Source organism: Hippichthys cyanospilos, chromosome 20 (genome assembly GCF_059441005.1).
Source record: "Hippichthys cyanospilos isolate Australia breed blue-spotted pipefish chromosome 20, RoL_Hcya_1.0, whole genome shotgun sequence".
Classification (NCBI taxonomy): domain Eukaryota; kingdom Metazoa; phylum Chordata; class Actinopteri; order Syngnathiformes; family Syngnathidae; genus Hippichthys; species Hippichthys cyanospilos.
This window is the reverse complement of record NC_142388.1, coordinates 7,311,241-7,336,642: the sequence shown is the minus strand read 5'-3', so window position 1 is coordinate 7,336,642 and position 25,402 is coordinate 7,311,241. Positions and strand designations below refer to the sequence as shown.

Below are 25,402 nucleotides of genomic sequence, written 5' to 3'. Positions count from 1 at the left end.
AGCTCAAAAACCTTCCATTGACACCATTCCACAAGCAAAACAGGTTCTCTTTCAAATTTGTGACAATGAATGGCTTAAAATGGCAGAAAATTTAAAAAAATGATCTTCGCTTACCCAGCTGTTGTACATTAATTCCGGGTGACGCAATGCTATTGTTTACTCCTCAGTCTCCACTTTGCTGCATTTGTCCATTTCCTTCCTGCCCTTGGTTTTTTTCTTCAATAAACAGTCCAACAGTGTGGGAAACAACCTTGTGTAGAAAACTAAACACAGGTGACCCTCGTTTTTCTCCATGTTGCTGGCTAGCATGTCTCCTCCCATTTCTTTTTTTTTTTTCTTTTACTTTTGTACTCATTTCAAACTAAACACTCCTATCTTGTGATGGGCACATGTTTATTTTTGTATGTTTTTTTAAAGTGTATTTTCTTAATGATTTTTTAAATAGGTCGAATTGACATCAGAAAAATGTCAGTGAGTCCAGGAGCTGTAAAGATTTGGAGGTTTAATAATGCAGCCTCAACCCAGCAGAACACAATAAATCTCTTCCACATCCCCTTTTCTTTTTAAATGGCAGCAATGGCAATTGTTCAGTCAAGCGTGTGCAAACGCACAGTGTGATATGATAACAGCATGAAGCAGATCCAGCTTCTTTGTAGACATAACGAGGAATTGTGGTAAACCATGAGAGGTGATGGGGGTAACAGCTTGATAAATATTTGGTGTGTGCTACTGTACATATGCTTCACCATGGAGACATTGGAGATGGTACTGTGACAATGACAGATTGAAAAACAGCTGGGTGTGCAATTGATTTGTGGTTATGTGTGTCTACATTGATTTTTTTTTTTACAGCCTGAGGAAAATCAATAACATCAATTTACAGTTGACTTCAATTCAAGTGTATCAACCCTAGTATTGTTTTCAGTACAGACGCTCCACCGATAAACAAAATAACAGCTGAAGTCATTTTCGTATTTGTATTTGCATAATTTACAAGAGCATTCATTTAAATCCACCAACATTTGAAGTAGAAATGATGACAACGTCCACTGCATAAGAAGTAATAAACAACAATTATACACATGGGGTCGAAGCACATTGTTAGAATAACATTTAAAAAATGCTGAATCGTTTACTATCAAAATATATTCTCAAGCGCCTCTATCACAGTGACGGATTTTCGATACTTGTTTGATTGTATTGATTGGCTGAGCAGAGATATTATTCACAGCAAAAAAAGAAAAACAACAATACATAAATTTCATGTTGACTTCTTTTGAGCAGTGCCACTTTCATTATATTGTGAAAAAATGTAAACAGAGTGACAAAAAAAAAAAAAAGCAGACATCCTGCATAGACCCAGTCATATATCCAGTGTGGAGCATTAGTCTACCATGAATACCAGATTGAGGGTTTCCCCCAGCAAATATATTTCCTGCCCCCCAATGACAAGTTAAGCCCCCCTCAGTCCACCAGTTTTAACTGAGACTTAATTCAGGTTAAATATCGGGGTGCAAATAAAATGGACTGCAAATCTTACAGATGAATTTACATTACTGTAATTTCTGCACCAAAAGGAGAACCAGATTATCAAGTGAACTCTCAGTTGATAAGTGTATTTTTGGAAACAAGATTGAAAGATTTAAAATTTTGTTGGCTAATACCTGCAGAAACCCCGTTAATATATCATTTCCCCTTTGAAATGTGTTAATGTACCCCCAAGGGTGCTCATACCCCCATTTGCATTTACAAGTTTGAACATGACAAAATTAGGGTCACCTGTAAAGGTTACAGTGCATTTTCGTGACTGGTCCAATTTATGGGTCTACAGCAGAGATGGTGCTGACCTTGTTGTTCCTGCTTATTCGCCTTTCAGGCCGCGGCTTGGGCAGCTTGGTCTGGATGAGCTCCTCAGGTGTGTTACCCAATGGCGGAAGCAGCCTCTTTTTACTGTTTCTCGTCTCAGGTAACCACTGAGGAGGCAGCTCGAAGGGTCCGAAGCCAAACTGGCTAGGGTCTTCTGTTTCTTGAAGCGTAGCCGGTGCCACTTGCGACGATGAGGTGTAAGCGCACGTGTGGGTTGGAGATGAGCGCGGTGCCATCCCTGTGGGCGTGGCTTCTTTTGGGAGCCCACCTCCAGGTCTCTGCAAAAGATCGTTATTGGTGATAACGTGTGCCCGGAGGCCTCTTAGTCGTGACCCGTCCTCGTGGTCCTCTTTTGGACCTTCTAATCCGTAAGGCGGGATATCATTGCCGACATTGTCCTCTTCTTCCTCAGAGGGCCGGAAAATGTGCTGCTGTCCGATGTTGAACATCTCGAGAAGCTGGCTTCCGGAACGACCCGCTGTCTCCAGGCCCGCCGGTTCTCCTATCGCAACCTCGCCGTCCAGAGACGCCAGAGCGCCCATGCTGACCATGTTCCGTCGGCTGTAGCGTCTGTGAATCCTGGACAGGAGCTCCAAGCAGCTGTGGCGTGCCGAGCGATTAACAGTCAGGAATAAAAGCGGGTTGGTGAGCAGGGAAACTTTCGGGAGCCATAAGGCTGTGAGGTACAGTGATGCAGGCAGCTCTTTGGGGTCTACCAAAAGTGTGCGATAGACAACCAGAGCACCATAGGGGGCGCTACATGCAGAAAAAGCCAGCACGACCGCTAGGAGACTGGCATGCAACTCGGCCTCTCGTCGAGACACGTACGGGATGGAGATGCTGTTCTGCGGCGTCCGCAGCGCTGCGATGATCACCTTTTTCTTCTGGCTGGTGCTGAGTGCTCTGCGGATGAGCAGCATGAAGAAGAAGACCAATGCCAGAGGGAGGATGACCGTGGTGATGTTGTAGATCAACACGTAAAGCGTGTGCCCCAGGGAGCGGGCGTGGTCTTCTGAGCAGGACGACGTCACATACACGTCGGTGACGTTGGTAACGGCAAACACAGGGAGACTCACCACCACCGCGTGGACCCAAATGTAGATGACCAGATCCCTCGATCTTGCATCCGAGATCTTCCTCTCAAGTGGGTAGAGCACTGAATAGTACCTGGGCAACGGAAAATGAATTGGGAATCGAACACTCGGCTTGGATGTTCAACCTTCATTGGTGGTGTGATCGATTATTAAACCAAAAAATGGCGCCTTTCCTTATGTTTGCATTACAGATTATGATAAATATAACAAATCATCTCTCATCCCATCATCCTGCATCACCGTTATCAAAACCAATTATGATACCTCTTATTTCATTCTAATGCTGTTCTATATTGAATTTATTTCAGTTTTTTTGTTACTAAATTTTTGCTTGATAATTTGTTTGTATTTTAGTAGCCGTACTCACTTTGCTAAGCCCTTTGAGATTGTTTTTAAATGCACTTTATAGATAAACTTTGAAATGATTAACCTGCTGAGTTATTTTGGTTCTGTTACATTCTAAAAATATATATCTGAGATGTCAGTCCAGGCTACTTTACCCTCACATGAACGCCGAGCATTGTTCACTTTAATCTCCACAGAGTGCAAATACAAACTGAAGCTTTGACGTTAGTGATTCTAAAGCTCCATTGTTTGAGGGTGGTGTGTACTTCGGCCGACTTGGTCAAGCAATTAAGAGCTTAAAGCGCTGCTTGAATGCGTTCGAACCTTTCACGTCTGTGAAGTGTACTTTCAAAGTGAAGCGAGTGGGAGGTAACCACCAGCCACCATTTCATGGTCAGTGGTTAGGACTGCAGAACTGACGGTGGAAAGTGGTTACTTTGATATGTTTGTCAAACGCTGCATTTGTATGCAACAATGATTTTTGTTGTTTCTTTTTTAGTGAGATGAATGAGTTAACCCTTTTATATAACAGTCGGGTTTTCACTGGAATTAAAGCAGATTTCTCACTTCTAGCAAAAACAATAAAATCATTCTGTTGTATTCTATCCTGTTCTTTTCTATTCTATTCTAGCATGAACTTACCTGTCTAGCGCAATGGCGCTGAAATTGAGCACGGTGACCGAACAAAAGAGTTTGTGGAGGAACTTGATGGTCTTGCAAAACAATAGCGTGCGAAGCCACCAACAGCAATGGGGGCTAGAGCCCAGCGCCACGTCGAAGGGAACACAAGTCAATCCGGCGCAGATACTCGAGCAGGCCAGGTTTTTGATGAAGCGATTGGTTACGGATTTGAAGATGTTTGTGGAGCAGGTGCACCACAATATGGTGGCATTCCCTGTGGAGAACAGAATGAAGAGCTTTGTAGTCACATCATAAGCATTTATGAGTGCCTGGTGGAAGAACAATGTCATTAACTGCAAGCATTTTTACATTATTTTTAGGACATTCATGCAGGATTCACATTTATTTTAATCTTGTGACGTGCATTAAATCCTAATAATAATCGCCAATGATCCATCCATTACACAATCAGACTTTTACCGGGCACTTTTCATTCAACAAAGCAGCTCAAAATAAAAACTATCTATCTATCTATCTATCTATCTATCTATCTATCTATCTATCTATCTATCTATCTATCTATCTATCTATCTATCTATCTATCTATCTATGATCGAGCATTAACAGGCTGTTAGATCTATCTATCTATCTATCTATCTATCTATCCATCCATCCATCCATCCATCCATCCATCCATCCATCCATCCATATATATATATATATATATATATATATATATATATATATATATATATATATATATATATATATATATATATATATATATATATATATATATATATATATATATATATATATATAAAACTAATAAGATCGAGCATTAACAGGCTGTTAGATCTGCCAATCGTGGCAACTTTGTTGAACATGCTTTTGGTAAAATGTCAGGAGAGCTAACCATTTGAAGAAATCCACTTTATTTTCTGGCTTGTCAAATTGAATACGGAATGATTTAATCGATGCAGGAAATCATTAGACGTGAACGTCATTACATTAAATGTGTTTTTTTGTGCGCTGCATGTTGTATGCTTAAAGAATAAATATAAACATACAGTAAACACATAACTGCTGCCAATGAAATATGTGAATACGTTTCTCTGGGGAGCTCATATGATGTTTGTAAATCTGATTGATGACGTCAGTGCCTCCCCAGCCATGAACCTCAGCGCACGTCACTGCGTACCTACTTATTCCAAGTCCACATCAAGTGTTTGTTACAAGAAATATCTGACAAAACATGGCTTGTCAAAATGACAAAGCGCTAGCTTGACTTTGATATGACAAAGTCATCGGTGATAAACATGTCGCCTCCCTTACAGCTCCCTCGCCTTTAACATTTTGAGTTTTTTTTCTCAAAAGTATACATTTGTATATCCTTGTCCATGACATTTCTTGAACTTGCTACCTTTTTTAGCATACACTGTATTTCTGTCATGGGTTCTGCAAAATGTTATGCTCCTAGCAACGCCAGATTGGAGCCATTAAGCAAGCCATTCATCCTTCCATCTATCTATCCATCTTGTGAACACTTGAGAATCCTCTCCAAATGAGCTCTGTGCCAAATGCCAGTATCGGCAGCTTAACATGCTCCACATTACGTTGCTAACAAGATGGTATTGAGCAGGCCTGGTACTTATCATGTTCACTCATTTAGATTAGAGCTGACCTTTGCTGATTAGCTCAGTGTGACTATTCAGTGTCTGTCTTATAAAGATTAGCATGTCGAGAACAGTGGTTGACAACATTGTTTTTAATATTGTACACCCTGTGCAACTCCAGAAGACAATGTCAAGTTTTATTGCTGTTTAATCTGCTGAATAGTTGTGTCACTGCATGTTAAATACATGACAAAACAGAAGCATATGGCATTTTGCAAATGCGTCAATACATTGGTTCATGTTCCAATTAATTTGCTTCTAATTTGAAAAGAAAACTTTACTTTTCTTATCACGCCATTAAATTTGATTTGACACGTAGAAACCCCGTTAAAGTCTCACATATGTGCCTTCACGTCAATATTTTCATTCTCTAGTCAAGGTGCAAAAAGTGTGGTTGTTTCCTAATTAGGCAGGAATAACAAGACAAGGCTCCAGTTTGTCCCTCCAGACAGTGTGCATAAAGTGACAACATGAGGTAATGCCACAATATTTGTTCTCAAAGTGGTTTAAAATGGCAATAGTACCTCTGAGCCTCTGGTTGATTACAGAGGGACACATGTGCAGTCTCAATATAATTAGATGAACATTATTAGCATTATTCTCAAGCTTGCAGACCAAACAGGATGATGGTGAGGTGAACAGGTCACCACCACTAATAAGGAAAATAAACAGGTCCTGCAAGAAAAACCTTTTATTGATCTGTTTTATTGATAATGTTGCTGTATACGCACCGACAGACAAATAAGGAATCTATTTGTTATCTATTTTGTTGGTGATATTAATTTTGGTTGTGTTATATTCTAAAATATATTGATGATATTAATTACATGTAGGCCTATTATTTGGATTAAAAACGTCAAAAGCAATGTGCAAGATTTGTCACTAATAATTACTTTTAATTGCAATGCTAAATGACAGCAATAACGGCTCACAATCACCTGTTAACATTTCTGTCATTATGTGAGTGATTTCTATTTAACCAGCCCCCATTCACGTTCCTGGACTTACCGAGTAGCGACCCAATGAGGATGAGAACCTGTATGGCGGTGGTGAAGTCGCGGTAGGCTTGCTCTCGAATCAGACGGTCCCGGTCGTCCGGCGCGGTTCCCTCGTGGGGCGGACGGCTGCCCCAGCGGGTCGGCGGGCTGGAGGAGTTGAGGACACTCAGCCAGATATGAGCCGCTGTCACGTTGGCTGCGCCGTCCCCGACCATTGCAGCCCAATTCCCACTATCCATATCGTGGTGGTTCTACTGTTTGTTTGGGCGCTTTTTGTTATTTGTTTGTTTTTATGGACGCTGGTTGCACTTCAAGTGAAACATTGTATCTCGCAGCGAAGGGAGACGATGGTCAAGCATGCACCGAAATCCATACGTGTGCATCACTGCATTAACATCTGAGAACGCCATCGGAGTGCATAAGACAAAAATTAGTCATACGCATCCATGCGCACAGGGGTGCACGGTTGGCTCCGATGCGTCCATTTCGTGGATGCAGCGTCCTCTCTCTCTTTTTTTTCTCTCTGTGGCTGTCAGACTCCTGCTGCACCGTGAGAGGTGGTCCATTGGTCGACTGACTAGTGTGGAGATCCCACGAATAATGAATATTTCACCACGTGACGCGCGACTTAGTAGAAAGGAGGGGGGAGTAAGGGGGATGCTCCTCCTCTTCCAGTGCCAAAAAAAGCTCCTTCGTCGCTCACTCAACACTTAAATTTATGAAGGTGGCGGCTTAATCCCCACCACAACAACTACAATTCAAGTGCATGTACATATGCGCTGGCACATCTAAAGAAACAGGAGCTCAGAATTTATTTCACCAAGGAAACTGGATGGATGGATGGATGGATGGATGGATGGATGGATGGATGGATGGATGGATGGATGGATGGATGGATGGATGGAAAAACAGAATTGAAAAGTCCTCAAATAAAAAAATTTACAGCCACATTTTGAAAGGTCTGCATTCACTTTGTTTTTCTACGACCTCACTCTTGGCATGTATTGTCTTTAGCATTACATTTGTAGTGTTATCTCCAGGCAAAATGTATTCTGTAACTCCTGAATCTAGATAGTGTGACGAATCTTTGACTCATCTGCTGAAAATTTATATCACTATAATGACAATGTATATCCTTTTAAAACAAAACAAAATTAAGGGATACAAAGTTATCCAAAGAAGTCACAAACTAGCAATAATTTGCTAAATGCAACAATACGTTTGCTCTTAATTTGAAAACCGTACTGTACAGTACTGTTCCTGTCACAGCATTTCAAAGCATGGAATTAGAATTACAGAGTAACAGCAGAAACACTGTTAAAATCTCACACACACGCACATATATTTGACATAAGTTGAGCACTGTATCAGTTATGGTGTTGTTTATGGTTGGCTATGGTTGGCTTATTGACTGCCCAACGAAATACTGTTACCTCATTCTGTTTGTTCTCTCACAGCAGCTTGTCACATTCCTCTTTAGTTTGTGCAAATGGCAAAAATAGGGCACACACATGAACACACACAGGAATAGTTGACATCAAACTTAAATTTTCTATAGTACCGTAGTTACAGTAGATATGACTGAATTGATTTGAAAATTTGGAACATCGTTATTACTCCTGGTTTTCACTAAATGTGATTATTAGATAGCAGGGCGGGCCCCCCTGGGGGCTGCGGATGATTCCAGAAAAAAGGCCTTGTTTTTGTCATGTAAAGTGTAATTGCAATGAAATAAGAATTTCCATCATTTTTTTTTTGTTTGTTTCAGGCACTTTGATGCACTTATTTCTGTTTTAGTTCATCGATAATAATCTTATTTATAGTCAGTGCTTCGAGTGACGGGGGGGACGCAAAAGATTTTCTCTTTCCTAAGTGGGGCTTGGCAAAATATAATTGAGAAGCACTGCATTACTGCAATTGCAGTTCTTTATGTTGGTAGGATGAATCTTTAACACCATTTCTAAGTAAATATTATTTTGAAAGTAATTTGTGGTAGTTTTGTGGATTGTTCTGCTATTTAGAATTAAATCATAAAGTGTTTACCTCATTTCGTGCCATTAACGGCTGTAGACGTAAAAGATCAATTTGAACAGGGGTAACACTGAATGATTTAATTATCATGGTTGCATTGATGTAACTCTGTAGAATATATGAGTCTTGGAAACCTGACAGGGGCGGAGTTACATAATGGGCGTGGCCACCATTAATTTGCATTCATGTTGTCCAAGTGTCTCTTAAAAAACTGTTGGACCCGCTCCCACAGATCCAGCTGAGCCGCTGAGTGGGCTTTTGGTTCTCCACCGAACGCCACAGCTCTTCCCACTGCGGCATGGAAGGAGGACGGACAAAATGGCGTGTGAGGAACTTCCAAAAAGTGTCCAGCTTTTGGATATGAAATCACTTGACAGGATTCCATGCCATGACTCTTCAAAATGTCAGCAGCTTGTTTGGCAAAAAAAGCGCTGTTCCAGTTGCGGTCGTCTTCTCCAACAGCAAACAGGAATTGACAGTTGGCACGCTCGATTGGAATCAAAGACGCACGATTTTTTTTCAAGGTTGGATCTGGTGTGACATCCCGGATATCAACCAGCCAAGATTTCCTAATTTTTGTTCTCCATATGACAGGTCGAAGTGGCGGCATGACAATGTTTTTGTAGTGTAATGGAATCACAGTATTTCCACTGCAGCCATTAATACAAACAGTTGCTGTAATTCCTGAGAAAAAAGACGCCATTGACAATGCCAAAGCACCACTATGGGACATTGATATAATGCCAATTCCTGGACCTCGAACCTGCAGAACAAAATAACATTATACTATAATAATTTGCCATATCAGTGATATATTATTAATATTTTCATACAATTGAGCTAATAGATGGAGATATTTTTATTTTTAGGGGGGATTACTCAGATTATTTTCCATCAAGGGGAAATTTGTATACTGTATTGCGCAACACAAAGCGAACCAAACCACGAATCATATATTGAAAGTCCTGCATCTCATGAGTTTTACTAACCTCTGGATGTGTCTGTAGAAAGTTTGCAGCCTCTTCAAAGTATTCCAAATCCAAGTTCTTGGGATTTTTGGGTAAATCTTGGTAGCCATAATAGGCCAGTGCCAGCACAATAAAACCCTTGTTTGCCAAGAGGCTGGCTCGCTGCTCATTGAGGCCTCCACCTAAAATATACAAATCTATAATTCCAGGGAATGGTCCCTTCCCTGAAAAAATAAGACTTAGTTAATGTGATGAATTTGTCCTGCTGTTATTTGATGCACTACAGTAAACTCACAAACCTGGTGGTATGAAGAGGACTCCTCGCACACGTCCATCTCGCACAGGAATTCTCCTCATGCCCTCCGTCATGTATTCTCTCTCGTTGGTTTCAGAAGCTAACATCTCCCCAGTACCTCCATTGTAGACAGCTATCTCCACTCGAGTTGGACTCAGTACATTCTTCTTCACAAGTTTTTTGTGAGGGGTGTCTGGCGCCATGGACCACCATAGACCCATTGGCTCCACTCCAGTGTAACTTCCTCCCAGAGAGGGGGTACTACTCACATCGACCAGGCCTTTTTCATCAGCTTGGTAGAGGGCGGATGCTTTAAAAATCACCCCTTTGTCATCAACCAACCTCGATTTTAATTCTACCTGTTTGTGGGGTGCGAGACCCTCAACTTTGAGTTGAACCATTTTGTCAAAGAGACAGCGGACGCTGGGGAGTATTTTTAGGCGGATTTGAGACATTTTTGTTTCGAGGTGATTGTGACTCACACAAATGGTCTGAATGTTGCTTTCATTGTTGTTGCAGCAGTATGTCAAAAACAATCCTGTGCACACTTTTACAGAATTAATGTTAAACGTAATCTGTAAATTATTCCGGAAAATTAGTCTGTAAAATACTGTTTCATATGCTAGACGTCTCTGTAAGTACAGTAGCAATATCTAAAATATTGACCCGATGTATCAGTGAAAAATTATGGAAATTTTGAGACAAGTGACATTTTGATCACGGTCAAGTGTTGAGTCAAAGACCCGGTGAATTTTAACTAGGTGAAAGGTTACAATTCACCACTGTCTTGGAAACAAGTAAACAAAACTCAAAGTCACAATCAGGTGAAACGCAGCTTTTTGTTATAAGAAAAGTCACGAGGAGATGCACTCATCTAGTGTGCTCGTTTCAATGGAAATTATGCACGAATTATAACTTGATTATCGTTGTTTTTCTACTTCGAGAGAAAATAGTTTGTGACTTAAATAAACATGCACGTTTAAGACCGCGCAAACATCCCACCTTCCCAACTGGATGAGTTCAAACATACCTCAAAAATATACATATTCGTGGTTAAGTAAAGCGAAAACACTGAACCGACGTACCAGTAACTGCTGGAAGGAACCATTTCACTGAAAAAATACGGGGGGGTTCAGAAACGCTTCTTTTACTGTTTTTGAAATAAGAAGTTGAAATAAGAATTGTTTACTTTAGCTACCCCAACACGACTAAAAGGCATATCTGATTTGGGAACAATAGCATATTTAAAATGCAAGATTGGCGTAAAAAACGTTGCGTTGTTTTGTCAAGATGGTACACACCCAGGAGTATGAGGTCGTCCCCTTGTACAGATTTTTCAGAAATGTTATTATTTTTGATCGCTTAATTTTATGTTTTTTATCAACATACTCTGTTTTATTTTTTTTTATTTAATCGTTATCTTTTAACAAAAACTTTGGTCAAAATTGGCACCATCAGGTTAATCTTGGTAGATATTCTTATTAGCCACTAGAGTGCAGCATTACACACAATTTCTTTTTGTCTATTGCTATCCATATACAATATATGAACAGCGTTTTCTCTGATATTGGCTACGCAAGTTAACACATTTGGCTTCTATTTGTTCTGCATGATAATAAGAATAAGAATAAGAATAAGAATAAGAATAAGAATAAGAATAAGAATAAGAATAAGAATAAGAATAAGAATAAGAATAAGAAAAGATCTGCTTCTTTCATTGTGTAGTGTTACTATTCATATGACAATAAAATCTCCATCATTCTATCTTTGTTGCTACCTGGAATACTGTAAACATCAAAATGAAAATGTGCTGTATTGAACCCCCGAAAAATATCAAAGCTACCCGAACAATTTAGGTTAATTGTCGTAAAATATAAGGTTATAACAAAGCAATTATACACTATACAAGTAATAGCTATGAAGAATTAAGACTGATGGAACAAAATGAATAATCATTGGTAAAAAGTCATCGCAATCCAAATGTATTTTTTACAAGTTTGTTTAGATATTTTGAGACTTGAAGGAACCTAAACCTGCGGTACATTGGTAAACGAATTTCAGTCAAGGCTGTGTTTTTTCTCATCTTTCTTTTCTTTTGCTATCTAATTGTCGAGATTTTATTCTGAAAGGATTTGCTTTAATTTTGAAAGGGTCCTGTGGATGACTTGACAGATTAGGACCCGCCCTTTTCACGGAGTAGCCATGGAAACCGCGCGAGAGCAAGGCAGCTGGTCGAGTTCTCACACAGCGAGTGTTTCCGCTCACCTAAAATAAAGAACTGGCGAGCCGAGTCGAGGACAAGGAAACAACAGAGCCTCGCAAGGGAAAAACGACGATACATACATCATTTGATGTTGCTTTTTTTTTTCATTACCTACCGCGACGTGTGTGTTCGTTTACATTGCGATTAAATGCGTCGAATGTGAATAAGGGAGGAGGGCTCGCCGCTGGAAACCTTTTGTCGGTAAGTCGCTTTTTATTTGGCAAGCTGAACAAGAAAAGGCCACTACGAAAGCTCCATTTGTTGTGGTTATTTTTTTCCATTATCGGAAATGTATTTCAAATGGGACCAGCAGTAATAATCATGCTCTCATGGTGATTTTTTTTCCCTCTATTTATAAACTAAATTAACTATTTTTTATTAAAATGCAGTAGAGCAGCAAACAGTGTTTCGCGAACGTTTATGCGTATTTGATTGATTGTGGCTCTTCGGTCATTAATTTACTTGTTTTCGTTTAAAGCATTTCTTAATAAGGAATTGTTCATGTGAAAATAAGCAATTCTCAACAGTGTCGCTTGTGTATTGTTACGATTCGGTCACGTGACCAGCGATCTGTGCCGTACCTAACTAGCAATCTACTGAATAAATGCAAGCTTTTGTTTTTCTCCTCTTTTATTGAGTGTGTGCTTCTGTATTTATCTCGTGTGTGTGTGTGTGTGTGTGTGCGTGATCTCGGCAAGTCGGCACGTTCTTTGTTTAAATACCTCGCAGTACATTTGCACGTGTCCTAGCGTGTGACTGACTGCAGCTGCGAAGGCGGCTGGACGTCTCTTGAGAATTGCAAGTGATGTGTTCTGCTGTTGACTTTGGTGGGCTTGCTCATATATTCCCCCCTTAACCACTGTCCGATACCACCCTCGCTTTTGTTCCAATAATACATTGAGTCGTTTCCTGTTCCCTGGAAAGGACAGGAACGTCATACACTTACCGTACTCAAGGATGGAAGTGATTACTCCCTGTCTGCTTAAAATGTAATAATGACAAACCTCAGGAAGAGAAGAAAAAGCCAGGGCAACACTTTGTGATAAAGTGGCAAGGTTTTTTTTCTTCCAGATTGTGTCTTTTTAGACTCTTATTTTACAACAATATGAGTTTTTAATATTGGGATTTGATCAAACAGTCATCGTCGAGGAGCCAACTGTTTCAGCATTTTAAAGTTGTATTTTTACGTTTGGAATATTTGGTGGGGGACAGACAAGTCTTATGGGGAATGTACTGTGTCTACTGGTGTCACGTTTACATATTAACTGTGATAAATTTCAGTCCTTATTAAAGCATTTTTTTTTTTTAAATCCTTGTTTATATCTTTGTAATATTATTGAATATTGAAGCAGTATGTTTTTGTTGTTTGTCAGTCTTTCATCCGCTACAATAACACTGTGTCTTTTAAAAACACTCGATTAATTTTAGAAATTAATCACAGATTGAAATTAATCTTATTTTTATTTTAATTTCTTGACAGCACTAACGATATCACGCAAAACATGCATTTTAGGTCTCTTCCAAAAATGACACCCAAAACCATTTCATTTGGTTGCCAAACAAATCATGGATGATTGGTTGTGGCGACAGCACAAGTCAAAAGCTGCAACAAAAGGTTCTTCATAGTGTTTTTTTGTTGTTGTTGTTGTCACGCTAAACCACACTGTTGCATTTTAACACCCCTGGGCTCAGATTTCAAACAAACGTTTCTATGTCTGGCCTCACTGAAAGTTTGTCAACAATGGATAGCCATTGTCAAAGGTTTATTTTTTCCCCCTTTATTCAACAACTTTTGGATTTATTCATTACGTTCCTTGAGGTAACCACGATGAATGACCGGACGCTGTGGTGCTTAACTCATTTACTCGCACTGATGGCTATACATTTTTACTGGGCTGGCAGTGAATGAGTCAAAGCTACACCGTAGCAATCACAAAGAGTGACTAGTTTGTGCCATGCGGAGCTTCGCGTTGGGCTCCTTCCACTGGCCTCCACCATCTGCGGTAGCATTGAGGCCTATCGGGTGGAAATATTCTCTCGGCTGCTTCTTTGGCACAATGAGTGCTTTCTGCCCATGGACACGAGCCTGTGCTGCTGCTTTCCTTGGACCGCTTGCATTCACGGTGCTACAGGCAGCTGAAAAGCTGCAGTAACAGCATGCTGGATGGATGCTTCTCAGACTGGTGTCTGAAGTGGATAGTTGCCGAGTTTTCCAGTTGTAATTACAGGGCTAAACATCTGACAATTATTTACTAGTCTATTTGTGACTGTTGACTTTTCCACCATTAGTTGGGCTCAATTTTCTCAAAAGAAAAGCAGTGGAAACAGTTAAAGGGTTGCTAAAACTAAAGCACAAGAATAAATAAATGTCACCGTGCGCCGTGATGTCAGACGTCAGCATAACGTGTAAGAGACATCAGCTATATCCTGCAACACTTGAGCAATTCTTACCAGATGCCAGCATACGTCTCCAAGTCTCAATATAGCCATCTTCAAAGGATTACCTATATGAGCTTGCCTTTTTCTTAGAACTTTTCTGTTAAAGACGCTGGGTGGACTATTTAGAGTTGCTGTTTACTGGTGTTACACAAATGCAGCATGCGCACTACAGCGTCACAGAGAGACCATACTTTGGAAGCATAGGCCAAGTGAACGAGAGTGAGCGAATCCAAATACAATTCTCCATTGGTTTCAGTCTACAAAAAGCCTACAAAACTTGGGCAAATATGTCAACACGGGTTAGTTAATTACCCCGGGCTTTCGTGAACATAAAGAAAATGTAAACACAGCTCTTAAAAGTCAAGTAGAATGCAAGACAGCGATCAAGGAGGATTAACAATACATCAACACAACACATGCGGCGGATAGAAAAAAGACACATGGTAAATTCTTGTTGTATCGTGATGTTTTTGCTGGCGTGTTCTTTTGTGTTTGGTGGGTGAACTCGAATGTGTAGAATAATTAGTCGGTAATAATTACCCCCCCCTACATTCTCTTCTGTCTCCTTTTGTTTACGGCAAACAAACCATCTATTTCCTTTCTTTCACGTTTTTATTTGCAATTGACATATAATAACGATACTTGCCCAGTCCTAATTGTGAGGCAGGAGGGACTTGTCACACAAACTGCAATAGCTAGCTTCCGATTGGCTCAATGCTGTATGTCAGCTTTTTACATTAAGTCAGTAGTTGTAGAAGCCAAAATGCATGAAAGCTCATGTTTATTTGCATTGATTTGGTCATCTTAGGTACAATTGTTTGTTTTGCAGTGGAAGCACACAGTCCTTTGACCTCAACAGCTTGCATTTGAATTAAATGGTTTATGGTTGACTCATGAATATCAGTATCAGGCCGATACTTGGCCTTTTTTCAAGGTATTGGTACTTGCGATGGAAGCCAATTTTATGATTGCAAAGTAGACATGTGCATTAGAATCATAGAAAAATGCCATTAAGTTAATGACATTAATGACGTTAATGACAAGGAAAATACTATTTTGGAATATACAGTGTAAATCTTTAAAAAAAAAAAAGTCATTTTTGTGCAAGTGATTTTGTGTATCAAAGGTATGAGGTATGGTGGCTACTCAGACCAATACTAGGTATTGGTGTGAACAAAAATTGTTATTGAATTATCTTTACTCGCGCACCATATTGCTGCATTAAACAATTGCTATTACTTTTTAAAATTGGTCTTTGTAATGCCGTGTTTAGTGTCTTGAAATTAATTGTTCCTTGTTGCTGGCTTCTTGAATTCTCTGATGCACAACACATGCAGTGGTGCAACAACTTTAGCGATAGCATCGACAACTAACAGGATGAAGCTAGTTGTTATTGATATGCCCCCACCATTTTCGATAATCGCTAAGGTTACGGATGTGCATCTGATGTATGAACAGATTAGATTTTGACTACGCTGACACATTTTTGGTTTAGGATGTTTGTGGTTAGCATTTTCAACATGCTCAAGATTTTCTGCTTGATGTGTGATGTGAGCAGCATGCATTTTTGACACCGCACAAATGCCCAGTCAGCTGTCATTTGGTGGTCATTTTTGGTTACTTACAATAAGACCTGTTTGATTATGTACCTTATACTGTAATGCTGTGATCGCTGACAATTTAAGAAGGTCTTGTTTAATCTTATCTTAACCAGGAACTCATAATTCATGCTCGTTCCGTATTCATATTTTTGCACATTAGGCCGATAGGCTTGTGGGCATTTCTCAGGCTCTCTGTGGGATCTGCGGAGGTTATTATAATACAGCGCAAGCGCTTTAATCATATGCTCAAATCCAGCATCCGAAATGACATGGGGCTGCATATTTCTCTCCACAATGCTTTAGTTATGGATGCCACCCTGCGTGAACCTGCATGAAAAAAACATTTTAAATGAAGTGGCAAGTGAGAGGCTGTTTTTTTCCTTACACGCTCAATTCTCCATGCACTGTCAGCAGACATATTGTGGGTTCAAGCTAGGGCTGTCACAAATGAATGTTTTTTATCTTTTTGATGATTTAATCCATTACTTGGGTAATGCATTGCTCTTCACGTTGAAATTCTTTTCCAAGTTGACTATTCGTACAATTGAATTAGACTTTTGCCAAAAACACATCGCAGCCCAACCAATGAACAGCCGAGTTAGATTGTGCACACTTTATCTACACCATATGTTGTCTGAAGCACTTTAAAAAGCCATCATACTGACTTTGGAAATATATGTATTCATAGTGTACCATCATTGGCCAGTACGCTAACGTCGCCACGGTTATCATTTTTTGTTTAAAAGAATTTACTTGAACCACCAGGACCCCTTGCTGTACATGGCAGAACCCAGGGTAATCTGCAATAATGCATTCGAGTTGAATAGGAAAAATGTTGACTCGCCGATCATTCCCAACAGTCAATTTGCGATTCAATTTGTTAATTGAGAACCGATTTGTTCCATACTCCTGTTACAAGGATATAAGAAATGCAACGTTTTTAGCAGTCACCAGTTTCTGTACAATGTTAACTTGCGTACTTTGTCTTGCCACAACAATTAATAAAAAATCTGAGTAAAAGCTTCCATAATTCATCCCTCGGGTAGTTGTCGTTCTGGACTTGAGGATTTTGATGTCATTGTGCAGTCTATATGACTCTCAGATTGTTCTCAGCACTTGTGTGAAAGCAAGTACCATGATTGTGCTTAACTTTTCACTTTGCAAACATACCAGCCACTCAATACTCTGACCTCCCCAAGAGTGCAACCTTTCATTAGAAATGCCATCCCTGCAGAATCTTTCAAGCATATCAGCCTTTATTTTATTTTATTTTTTTTGCTCTCTCTCTGACTTTAGATTGTCCTTCATAGACCTTTTGCTACAGTCTTTCCCTAACCCCCGGCTCAGATTTTGGATCCCCTAACCGATTTAAAAGTATAACACCCCCAGTTTTCAAAGGTTGGCTTGGCTCCTTTTGCAAGTTTCTTTTTTCCTTTTGGCTCTGTCTTGTCAAATCTGTTTTGCGTCATTTGCTCCCACTGACCTGCACCACATGCGGGTATCTGTTGCCATCAAACCCTCGGGACCATAAGGAAGATTGTAGGCGGCTGTGCCAAACATGCTGTTTGTGTATTGGAAATTTCTCACTCCTTTCAAATTCCCTTCAACTTCAAGCATGTGAAACATTACCTTGAAGCATGCGCAGCCTGATCATATATGATGGGATTGATGTACTGGGGCACTCTGCTCTGTGAAATATTTACAGTCATCACACCGAAGTTGGCATTGCCCGGGTAGGTAAGTTAAACACCTTGAACATTTGCCTCTTTTAGACAGAGATTCTGCCACATTACCATATCGAACCAAAAGACTGACTCTTTCAACACACCCAGGAAGACTAAGTGTGTGTGTCAAACTTTTATTATTACTTAGACACAAGCGAAACCTCCCAATCGGTTACAACTCAGAAAAGACCACTCAACGTGGAGCATTGCCTGACTGATGTTTCCCAATTTTTGTAACAATTTTTCAATAGAAACAGGGAAGAAACGTTAAATATACCAGCTTCTAAAGGTTTGTTTTTAAAAGATACATGCAGTGTTTCCTCTACATTCAGGAACAGTGTCCCACCGCTCTGAAATCCTTGCTGCTAGAGCTAAGGCTGAACGATATTTTTTTAACGGTCTCTTAACCCCTGAACTCGCCAGGATGGCGATACAACATTAAACTGTTTATCATATCCCTACCAATGCCATAAGTTCCCATTTACCAAAACTCCATCATTTCCTCCTTAAGAATATCCATGATTCTAAAAATGAAAATAAGATTTTGTTTCCTCCTTGAATTTTTACATTCGTTTTCCTATTCAAACTAAAGAGTAACTAGAGAGTAACTAACATAGCATATGTTTCACAAGTTTTATCTACGGATGTAAAATAAGACGACAGCCACATTAGCAATTTAGCACAGGCATGATCAACAATGACGTAGGGCTCGATGTCCAAATTAAATTAATTATTAGCGATATTGTTTGTACCATTTTGCACCCGAGTACAGAATTTCAAGATTTACATAGTAATTGGTCTAAAAAAACATTATTTGAATCACTTTAGCTTTTCTCGGGGACTGTTTCATATTAAGAGATGTTATGTCTGAGATGTAATTTTCTGTTTTATGTTTCAATTTTTTTTTTGAAGGTAAATTGGAAATATTCGATTTGTAAAAAAAAAAAAACAATTGCAGTATTTGTCAATTTTGCAATTAACCGTTCATCCCTACGCCACTCCATCAGTCTTTTTTCATTATTGTCAAACACTAAATTGCAGTCAAGTGTCGTTTGTTTGCATGGCCGTGGTTCCCCGCAACGCCTGCCCCAGTTTCTGAAAAAAAATTTCTAGGAGGAAACACTGTACGTGTGCAGCATCACCTTCTACTTTTAATCGGAATCTGACGTCTTCCCAACAGCATGTCGGCTCGTGCATGTCGCCCTGTCATTTGAAGTCACGTGTTTACAGTATCACCATCAAAGCGGCTTCGGGTCATCTGCCAGTGGCCCTGCAGCAGATTTGCAATCATATCCACTGCCCTCTAATTGTAACCTTGCTATTACAGTTGCCATTAGCTCAGCAGCCATATGCGTCTCTACACACCCATCTCTATCTCTCCCTCTCTGTAGAGGACTCTGTCTGCAAGTTCTCCATAGATAAGAAAAACTGCTCCCTCTTCACAATCTCTCAGTAGCACCAAAGCCAAGATTTACAGTGGTCTCACAGGCGTAATAAAGACCAGTTGGATCCTCGGGGTGGGAAACTGTCGCTTCCTCACAATTCGATTACAATTCAGAGGTCTGCAATTTGATTCAATTACTAACTGTCAATGCCTCTTGAATCGATGCCCATTCATCCTGATGACTATTTGCTACTTTCAAAATCCTATTTGTGATGACTAGGCTTATTAGTTTTTATTTCATTTGGACTTTTTTTTCCCCCCCTCAGATTGTTTTTTTATTGTAAATGGATCAGATTGGTTTTTATTAATTTTAGTTAGACTTTGTCAATCTGATCGGCTTGATTATAACCAACCCTTAATTGCTTTTTTTTTGCAATATCAGTGATTGGCAGTCATAATTTGCAGAGTGATCAGTCATTTCATTGATCTGTTTCACTAATTAAGGTAAGTAAGGCTGCACCATAATTTTCATTACCACATATACACAACAGAAGCTAGTAAAATCTTTTGAAATTGAAAATACTTTTTCAATTGAATATAAAATGAGGATATTGAACCAACAAAAATATATGCAAACATCGGAATGTTATTCAAAGTGAATGCACTTACAGTAGCAACTTTTATTTTTTTCACAAGAAATATTACATGATTTGCCTTTGCTGGCCACGGAATATGATGTGATGGGCTGGATCTGGCCGCCGGGCCTTGAATTTGATACCTGTGCCTTCCTGCGTTTCACGTGTCCGTAATGCTGCTTCCTCATTGACACCAGGAATTTGTGTTCTTGTTGCATCATCCGCACTGGCGCATTAATGGACAGTTTATTTAGATCTTGGTCGAAAGCCAGGAGAACGGACAGAAGGTCGATTACAGGAATTTTCATGCTGGTGTTGTCAGACAGGGAGTCAAGAAACTGCCTGTGATTGGGAACAAAAATCATGGAACTCAAATAGGCAACTTGTGCAATAACCAGGTAGCTGTTTGATGAAGCATTGAGATAAGAGCCTTTTCAGTGATGGTTGTTAACCTGAATATCCTTCACCGTCCCCGCTTGTTGTTGTGGGTTACGTAATGTGATCCTGACCGGCTATAGTAATCCATGTTCTCTCTCGCTCTCTTTCTGACGCTCTGGAATAGGTTAAGCCGTAGAGGACTCTTGCCGGTTGTTGGAGGAAAAGATGTGCAATGGAATGGTAGCGTTACATACGAGAGCCCCTTCCTCGTCGTCCTCCTCCTCACTGGCCTACAGGCTGGCCTTCCCCACGCTTCTCCTCCTCTTCACTGTGCTCCCCCATGGCCGCGCTTCAGGTAAGACACACACACAAGCATACTGTACACACTTCTTCTCTCACATTATGCATGTGGAATAAATTGCCGTTTTAACTTGTTTCCACTGACTCGATGAAATTGCCTTTTTTTTTTACACTTGGGTCACCCAGGTTGCAGTCTTGCCCACTCCATGTTTCTGTTCATCACCTTAATGAATCACAACAGTTCCCTCAGCCTCTAAGTGAAACAGAGATAATGTTCTCTGCTGCAGCCATGTTCCTGTCATAAATGTATAATCAGATGTGACAATTCATGGCCTCTGAGAGCTTTTCACAGAGTAAGCAAGTGTTGGACTTTAGACTGCACCAACCTCCAGGTCAAGAGTTGTACTCCATTCAGTAGCATAAAAATGATTTATTCATCATCGCCGAGTCCAGTCATTTGGTTCTCGTTTAAGAAAAACATTAAAATTGTAAACTTGGGTCTGTTTTTGTTAGGGGTGTTTGATACCACAACTCTTAAGTAGTCACAGATGCCAATATCAAATACTAATACCGCTAAATATACAAAATTTCCCCAAATAACAATGACTTTAAAAATGTATTTTTAAGAAAGACCTTTATGACCTGTTAAGCGGTATGTGTTTTTTGTTTTAATTTCTGATACATTAGATTATATTACTGCATATAATTAACCTCCAGTTTGACATGAGTAATAATGACAACACAGGTGGGTCTCAAGTTTTTGTGCTTATTCCCTTTTGAACATAACAATTATACATCAACAATTGAACAATTATACATTACATATAACAATATCTTGCTGATGTTGCCGTTGCGTACATGGAAGCCTGTGCTTGTGGCAGCTCTCCGTTCATCTCAGCTCTCTGATGTCCCGCCTACACACACACAAGCACACGCCATCTGCAAACGCATGCACACATACACACAAAGCCAGCTCGTGAAATGTGCCAGATGTCCTTGCTGTCGGGTTCAGGGCGACTATGTACAGTATGTGTTCATTTAAAAAGGTTTGAGATGTAGTTTGGATCCGGGGTGGTTTGTTCGTGTTAATAGCTTTACTTTCGTAAATGCCTTGAAGAACTAAATATTTGTTCGTTCGCATAGGTGTGCAAACAACACAATAGAAAAAGAGGGAGGTGGCACAGCGTATCGCCTCTATTATGTAACACACGATTTGTGTTGAGCCCACAGGGGCAGCTCTGACTCTCACGTTCAGGGTCCAATACACTGCCAAGCTAGTCCGGCTAAATGTAGCCTTAAATCCGCAGGTCACGTGCTGTGGAGGGGGGTGTTTGTGCTTAGCTGTTGGTGGTGCATCTTTTTGTTCACCTTATATCACCCATGACACATTGTTTAGACTTTAATTTGTTTTTAGGATCTGCAGTGTCTCAACTGCTGAATATCAAAAGTCATGTGGGTTTGGTTTTATTATTTTATTTCAGGCTGTTCATGGTTCAGCCTTGATTCCATGCACGATTCGAATATACATACTATAATCGTACCTATAGACTTATGTGCGGCCTTACTGTGCTGTATAATTTAAGGGCCTACTAATGTTCGATGTGAGGAGCTCCAAGTGAACATAAGCAGTCTGAATGATGTTTTTAATGAAATCGTCCTATACATAATTCACCTAGGTAATCCCTTGACAGATTTCAGGGATGAGGATTGCACTGGACGTTTTCATGAATATGAAATTTCATCACTGCTGGCGAGCTTTTCCCGATCTGATACAAATGCCAGCATGTGTTTTGAATAGAAATGGAAACTAAACTGTACTATCATGCATTTGCATAGAGGAACCACTTTGGAGAAAAAGCAAAACATGCAATATTGCTTCAAGCTGTAGAACTTTGAAGGTTTATTCTGCACATCACGTTCTTGTTAAATATTTCTGTTTTAGTCAGACAGGAAATTGGAGCTCTGCAAGGCTTTTCAGTTTATGATTTGAGACAATCCCTTAAAATTAGCTACATGCCAAAGTATTATAATCATCATGCTGGCCATGCATGCTAACAAATTAGCATTGCGATTTTAAAGTTTTAAAGCTTATGTTGTATTTTGGATGTTTCACTTTTACGTGTGTGATGTAAATAGTTTCATATTGGGCTGCAGTTATAGAGTATTTTGGGCACTTTGATATTCAACGGAAAATTTTAATTGGATATTAAGTATTGGGATGGGGTGCAGCTCGCGGATGTGGCTAATTAATGCTAGAAACAGCTGTAATGAAGTCAAAGCTACCGGTAAACACTGGTGACAGTTGTCATATGTCAACGTAAGCGTAATTTAGCCCTAGTTCTACTTGGTTTCATGTATGTCATCATGAACAATGGTCATTTTCATATTTGAATGTTGCCAATTTAAAGGATATTACAGTGTAAACTTGAACATCTGGGGTGTATCCATAGAACAAAAGACTTGTAGTTAGTCTGTGGTTTGTGACAGAGGAAGCAGGAGTAGACACTGAGTCAGACTTGCAGGAATAAAGACTCAGCTGGGTGAACCAAAAGTTTGATTCACATGATTGCACGCCTTGTTTTCTGCTGTATGTCAGGAGGTTCAGGTCTTCTTTTTTTCTTTTTTTTTTTGGGTCCAGTTAAGCTGAAAAATAATACTCCCAAAATACCTCAAGTATTCAACAAACGTTTTTTTCTGCATGTGGCAAATTGTCATCGTGAGAACAGGACCTCAGCAAAAAATCTCATCTAAGGACGATGAATCATAAGTTTTTGTCAAAGGGACGTTCGATACCACATTCAATACCACTTTTTTTTTTTTTTTTTAAACCAGTATGATAAGCAGTCACATTTTGAGTACTCAGTTATCCTCAATCAAAGTTATCCTTAGATGCAACGTTGTCTTGTTCATGGAAACATTTGACACTTGAACTCCTTTTGTTGCATAACACAGACTGTCATAGCATCATTGCTTCAACCACCGAAAAGCTAAATATTCCAATGAGCCATGCGCTGCTTCCTCAAAAGCACAGTTTTTCAAACCTATTCCAAATTTAGTCCCGATGAAAAGGTTTATGAAGAATGCACTTGGGTATCAGTGCGCCTATTTGCACACTTGCGGCCTTTCTGAAAGCTGTCTTTACAAACAGTAAAGCCTGGGGACAATGGCTCCCGCACAATTAACTGTCGAGGATTAATCCCTGAAGTCCTGTTAGCCTGGCAGTTTGTAGGCATGCAGGGGTAAGGCAATATGTCGACTACTGGCCCCCACTCTGAAATGTGAGAACAAAGAAGGCTTTGAGGGGGGTGTTGAAAGCCACAGGCCAAACCACTGCAAGCTGGAGCACTACTTGATCACCAGCCTGCAATTACCGCCACATTGAACACAGAACTGCCCTTGCCCTCTAGATATTGCTCTACTTTTTTCATTTCAGCCATTATCCAGGTGAGACCAGGAACTATTTAGGACAGTCTATTTCAATCCTTCAGCCTCTCCATTCCGCTACGTGTTCATCACTTCAGCCATCATTCACTGTTGTTCGCACCCCATGCCATTTAACAGCTTTCCTTCCCAATCTAACCCTAAAGGGAACATTAAAGCACCTCGCCGGACAACAAAATGCTCCATGGAAGCGGATAGCATGGCGAGACATCACATATAGCATTTCATTCACTTCAAACACTTGAGCAGGCAGCTCTATTGCTCGTTGGAGATGTCATTTTTCATTTAGGACAACCGTTTTTGTCGCACTCGTAAGCAGATTGTGTTTACATTAAAGACGCCAGTGGCGTTAGAGAGTTAGCTGCTGAATCGTGGTTGAAGCACCAGGCAGTCATAATAATTTCCAATGGGCGTCTTCTAAGGGATCAGCCTGCTCAGTAGAAGACATCCCTGACTAATGAGCTGCTATATATATATATATCCCCCAGCCTCTTCTCATCTTCTTGCCAACGTTTGTTTTTTTTTTTCCCCCAGACTTAACACCGATATTTCATTTCTTTTGTCAGTGTCTCATGTATTTAGCTTCACTTTTTAATAATCTTTTTCTTTTTCTTTTTTTTTGTATGAAATGTTTAAGATGGTTTTCAACCTTTACAAGGGTTGAAAGTATAATGGTAATTCAAAGGTACGGAGGTGGATCACACTGTATGTCAACATAAACAACTTGTTCCAGCAAGTTCTCAGACTTTGCACCCCACCAGACCCTGACACCGAATGCTTTAGACATCTTCTCATATTTTGCAAGGCCTGAAGCAACTCCAATGACGCATACAGCTGAATGTCTTTTCTGCTGCCTGTGGGTGTTCTCTACCTAAACACCTAATGACCCGAAACTCACTCATGATAAATATGCACAGTGTGTTACAATGTGCAGTTAGTTAGAAGTGCTAGGTGTTTGAAAATTCCCCTTGCTAAGCCCTAATCGACCCTGGTGCTCTTTACAACATTATGAATCGATGAATCCTTCTATTAGTTTTCGTCTAGCATCAGCGTTGTTGGACGCTTTTATCATAAAAACTTGCCTACTCCTAAAGTGAAACCCAGTGCTCAGAGAGCCAACCACTCTTCTGACGGATTGATTATGAGCCGATGGGAAGGGCCGGCCTGAACATGCGCTATCTTGCCGCATTTCTGTTGATGGCTTTCATGTGACGAGGTGATGTGCCCGTTGGCTGGCTGCATACTCCTCCTGATGATGTGTTGACTTTTTATATCTGATATAAGGCGCATGCCAGTTCTTGGTTTCAGTGTCCTCACCAATAGTACATATTTCCTGGATACAT

The 25,402-nt window shown here is 40.0% G+C and overlaps 3 protein-coding genes across 4 annotated transcripts in view; 1 reads left to right on the top strand and 2 right to left on the bottom strand.

The window, feature by feature from the left end:
- Positions 1–471: 471 nt before the first annotated feature.
- On the bottom strand, positions 472–7,248 carry gpr176 (G protein-coupled receptor 176). 2 transcript variants are annotated; one of them, XM_088403766.1, is made up of 4 exons: positions 6,611–7,248; positions 3,948–4,200; positions 2,259–3,033; positions 472–2,144 (listed from the first exon to the last, which is right to left on the bottom strand). In XM_088403766.1, the coding sequence occupies exons 1-4, from the start codon at positions 6,837–6,839 to the stop codon at positions 1,818–1,820; spliced, it is 1,584 nt and encodes a 527-aa protein (XP_088259892.1). In that variant the 5' UTR covers positions 6,840–7,248; the 3' UTR covers positions 472–1,817. The 2 variants fall into 2 exon arrangements, with proteins under 2 accessions (XP_088259892.1, XP_088259891.1); XM_088403765.1 differs by having other exon boundaries at positions 472–3,033.
- Positions 7,249–8,126: 878 nt separating this feature from the next.
- On the bottom strand, positions 8,127–10,993 carry acot20 (acyl-CoA thioesterase 20). The gene is made up of 3 exons (XM_088403767.1): positions 9,899–10,993; positions 9,621–9,823; positions 8,127–9,394 (listed from the first exon to the last, which is right to left on the bottom strand). The coding sequence occupies exons 1-3, from the start codon at positions 10,347–10,349 to the stop codon at positions 8,804–8,806; spliced, it is 1,245 nt and encodes a 414-aa protein (XP_088259893.1). The 5' UTR covers positions 10,350–10,993; the 3' UTR covers positions 8,127–8,803.
- Positions 10,994–12,104: 1,111 nt separating this feature from the next.
- Positions 12,105–25,402, top strand: part of susd6 (sushi domain containing 6) — a 28,946-nt gene continuing 15,648 nt past the window's right edge. The window contains exons 1-2 of the mRNA XM_088403990.1: positions 12,105–12,358; positions 20,503–20,673. Of these exons, the coding sequence (XP_088260116.1) occupies positions 20,544–20,673 (130 nt within the window). The 5' untranslated portion in view covers positions 12,105–12,358; positions 20,503–20,543. The remainder of the gene's footprint in view (positions 12,359–20,502; positions 20,674–25,402) is intronic.

What these genes read in the sequence shown, in the direction of transcription:
- gpr176 (XM_088403765.1), bottom strand. Translation starts at nt 6,839, where the DNA reads ATGGATAGTGGGAATTGGGCTGCAATGGTCGGGGACGGCGCAGCCAAC. An exon ending in CCTCATTGGGTCGCTACTCG is followed by an intron (nt 4,201 to 6,610) that starts GTAAGTCCAGGA and finishes TGTTCTCCACAG; the next exon opens with GGAATGCCACCATATTGTGG. An exon ending in AGCGCCATTGCGCTAGACAG is followed by an intron (nt 3,034 to 3,947) that starts GTAAGTTCATGC and finishes TCCGTTGCCCAG; the next exon opens with GTACTATTCAGTGCTCTACC.
- acot20 (XM_088403767.1), bottom strand. Translation starts at nt 10,349, where the DNA reads ATGTCTCAAATCCGCCTAAAAATACTCCCCAGCGTCCGCTGTCTCTTT. An exon ending in AGTCCTCTTCATACCACCAG is followed by an intron (nt 9,824 to 9,898) that starts GTTTGTGAGTTT and finishes TTATTTTTTCAG; the next exon opens with GGAAGGGACCATTCCCTGGA. An exon ending in TTCTACAGACACATCCAGAG is followed by an intron (nt 9,395 to 9,620) that starts GTTAGTAAAACT and finishes TTTGTTCTGCAG; the next exon opens with GTTCGAGGTCCAGGAATTGG.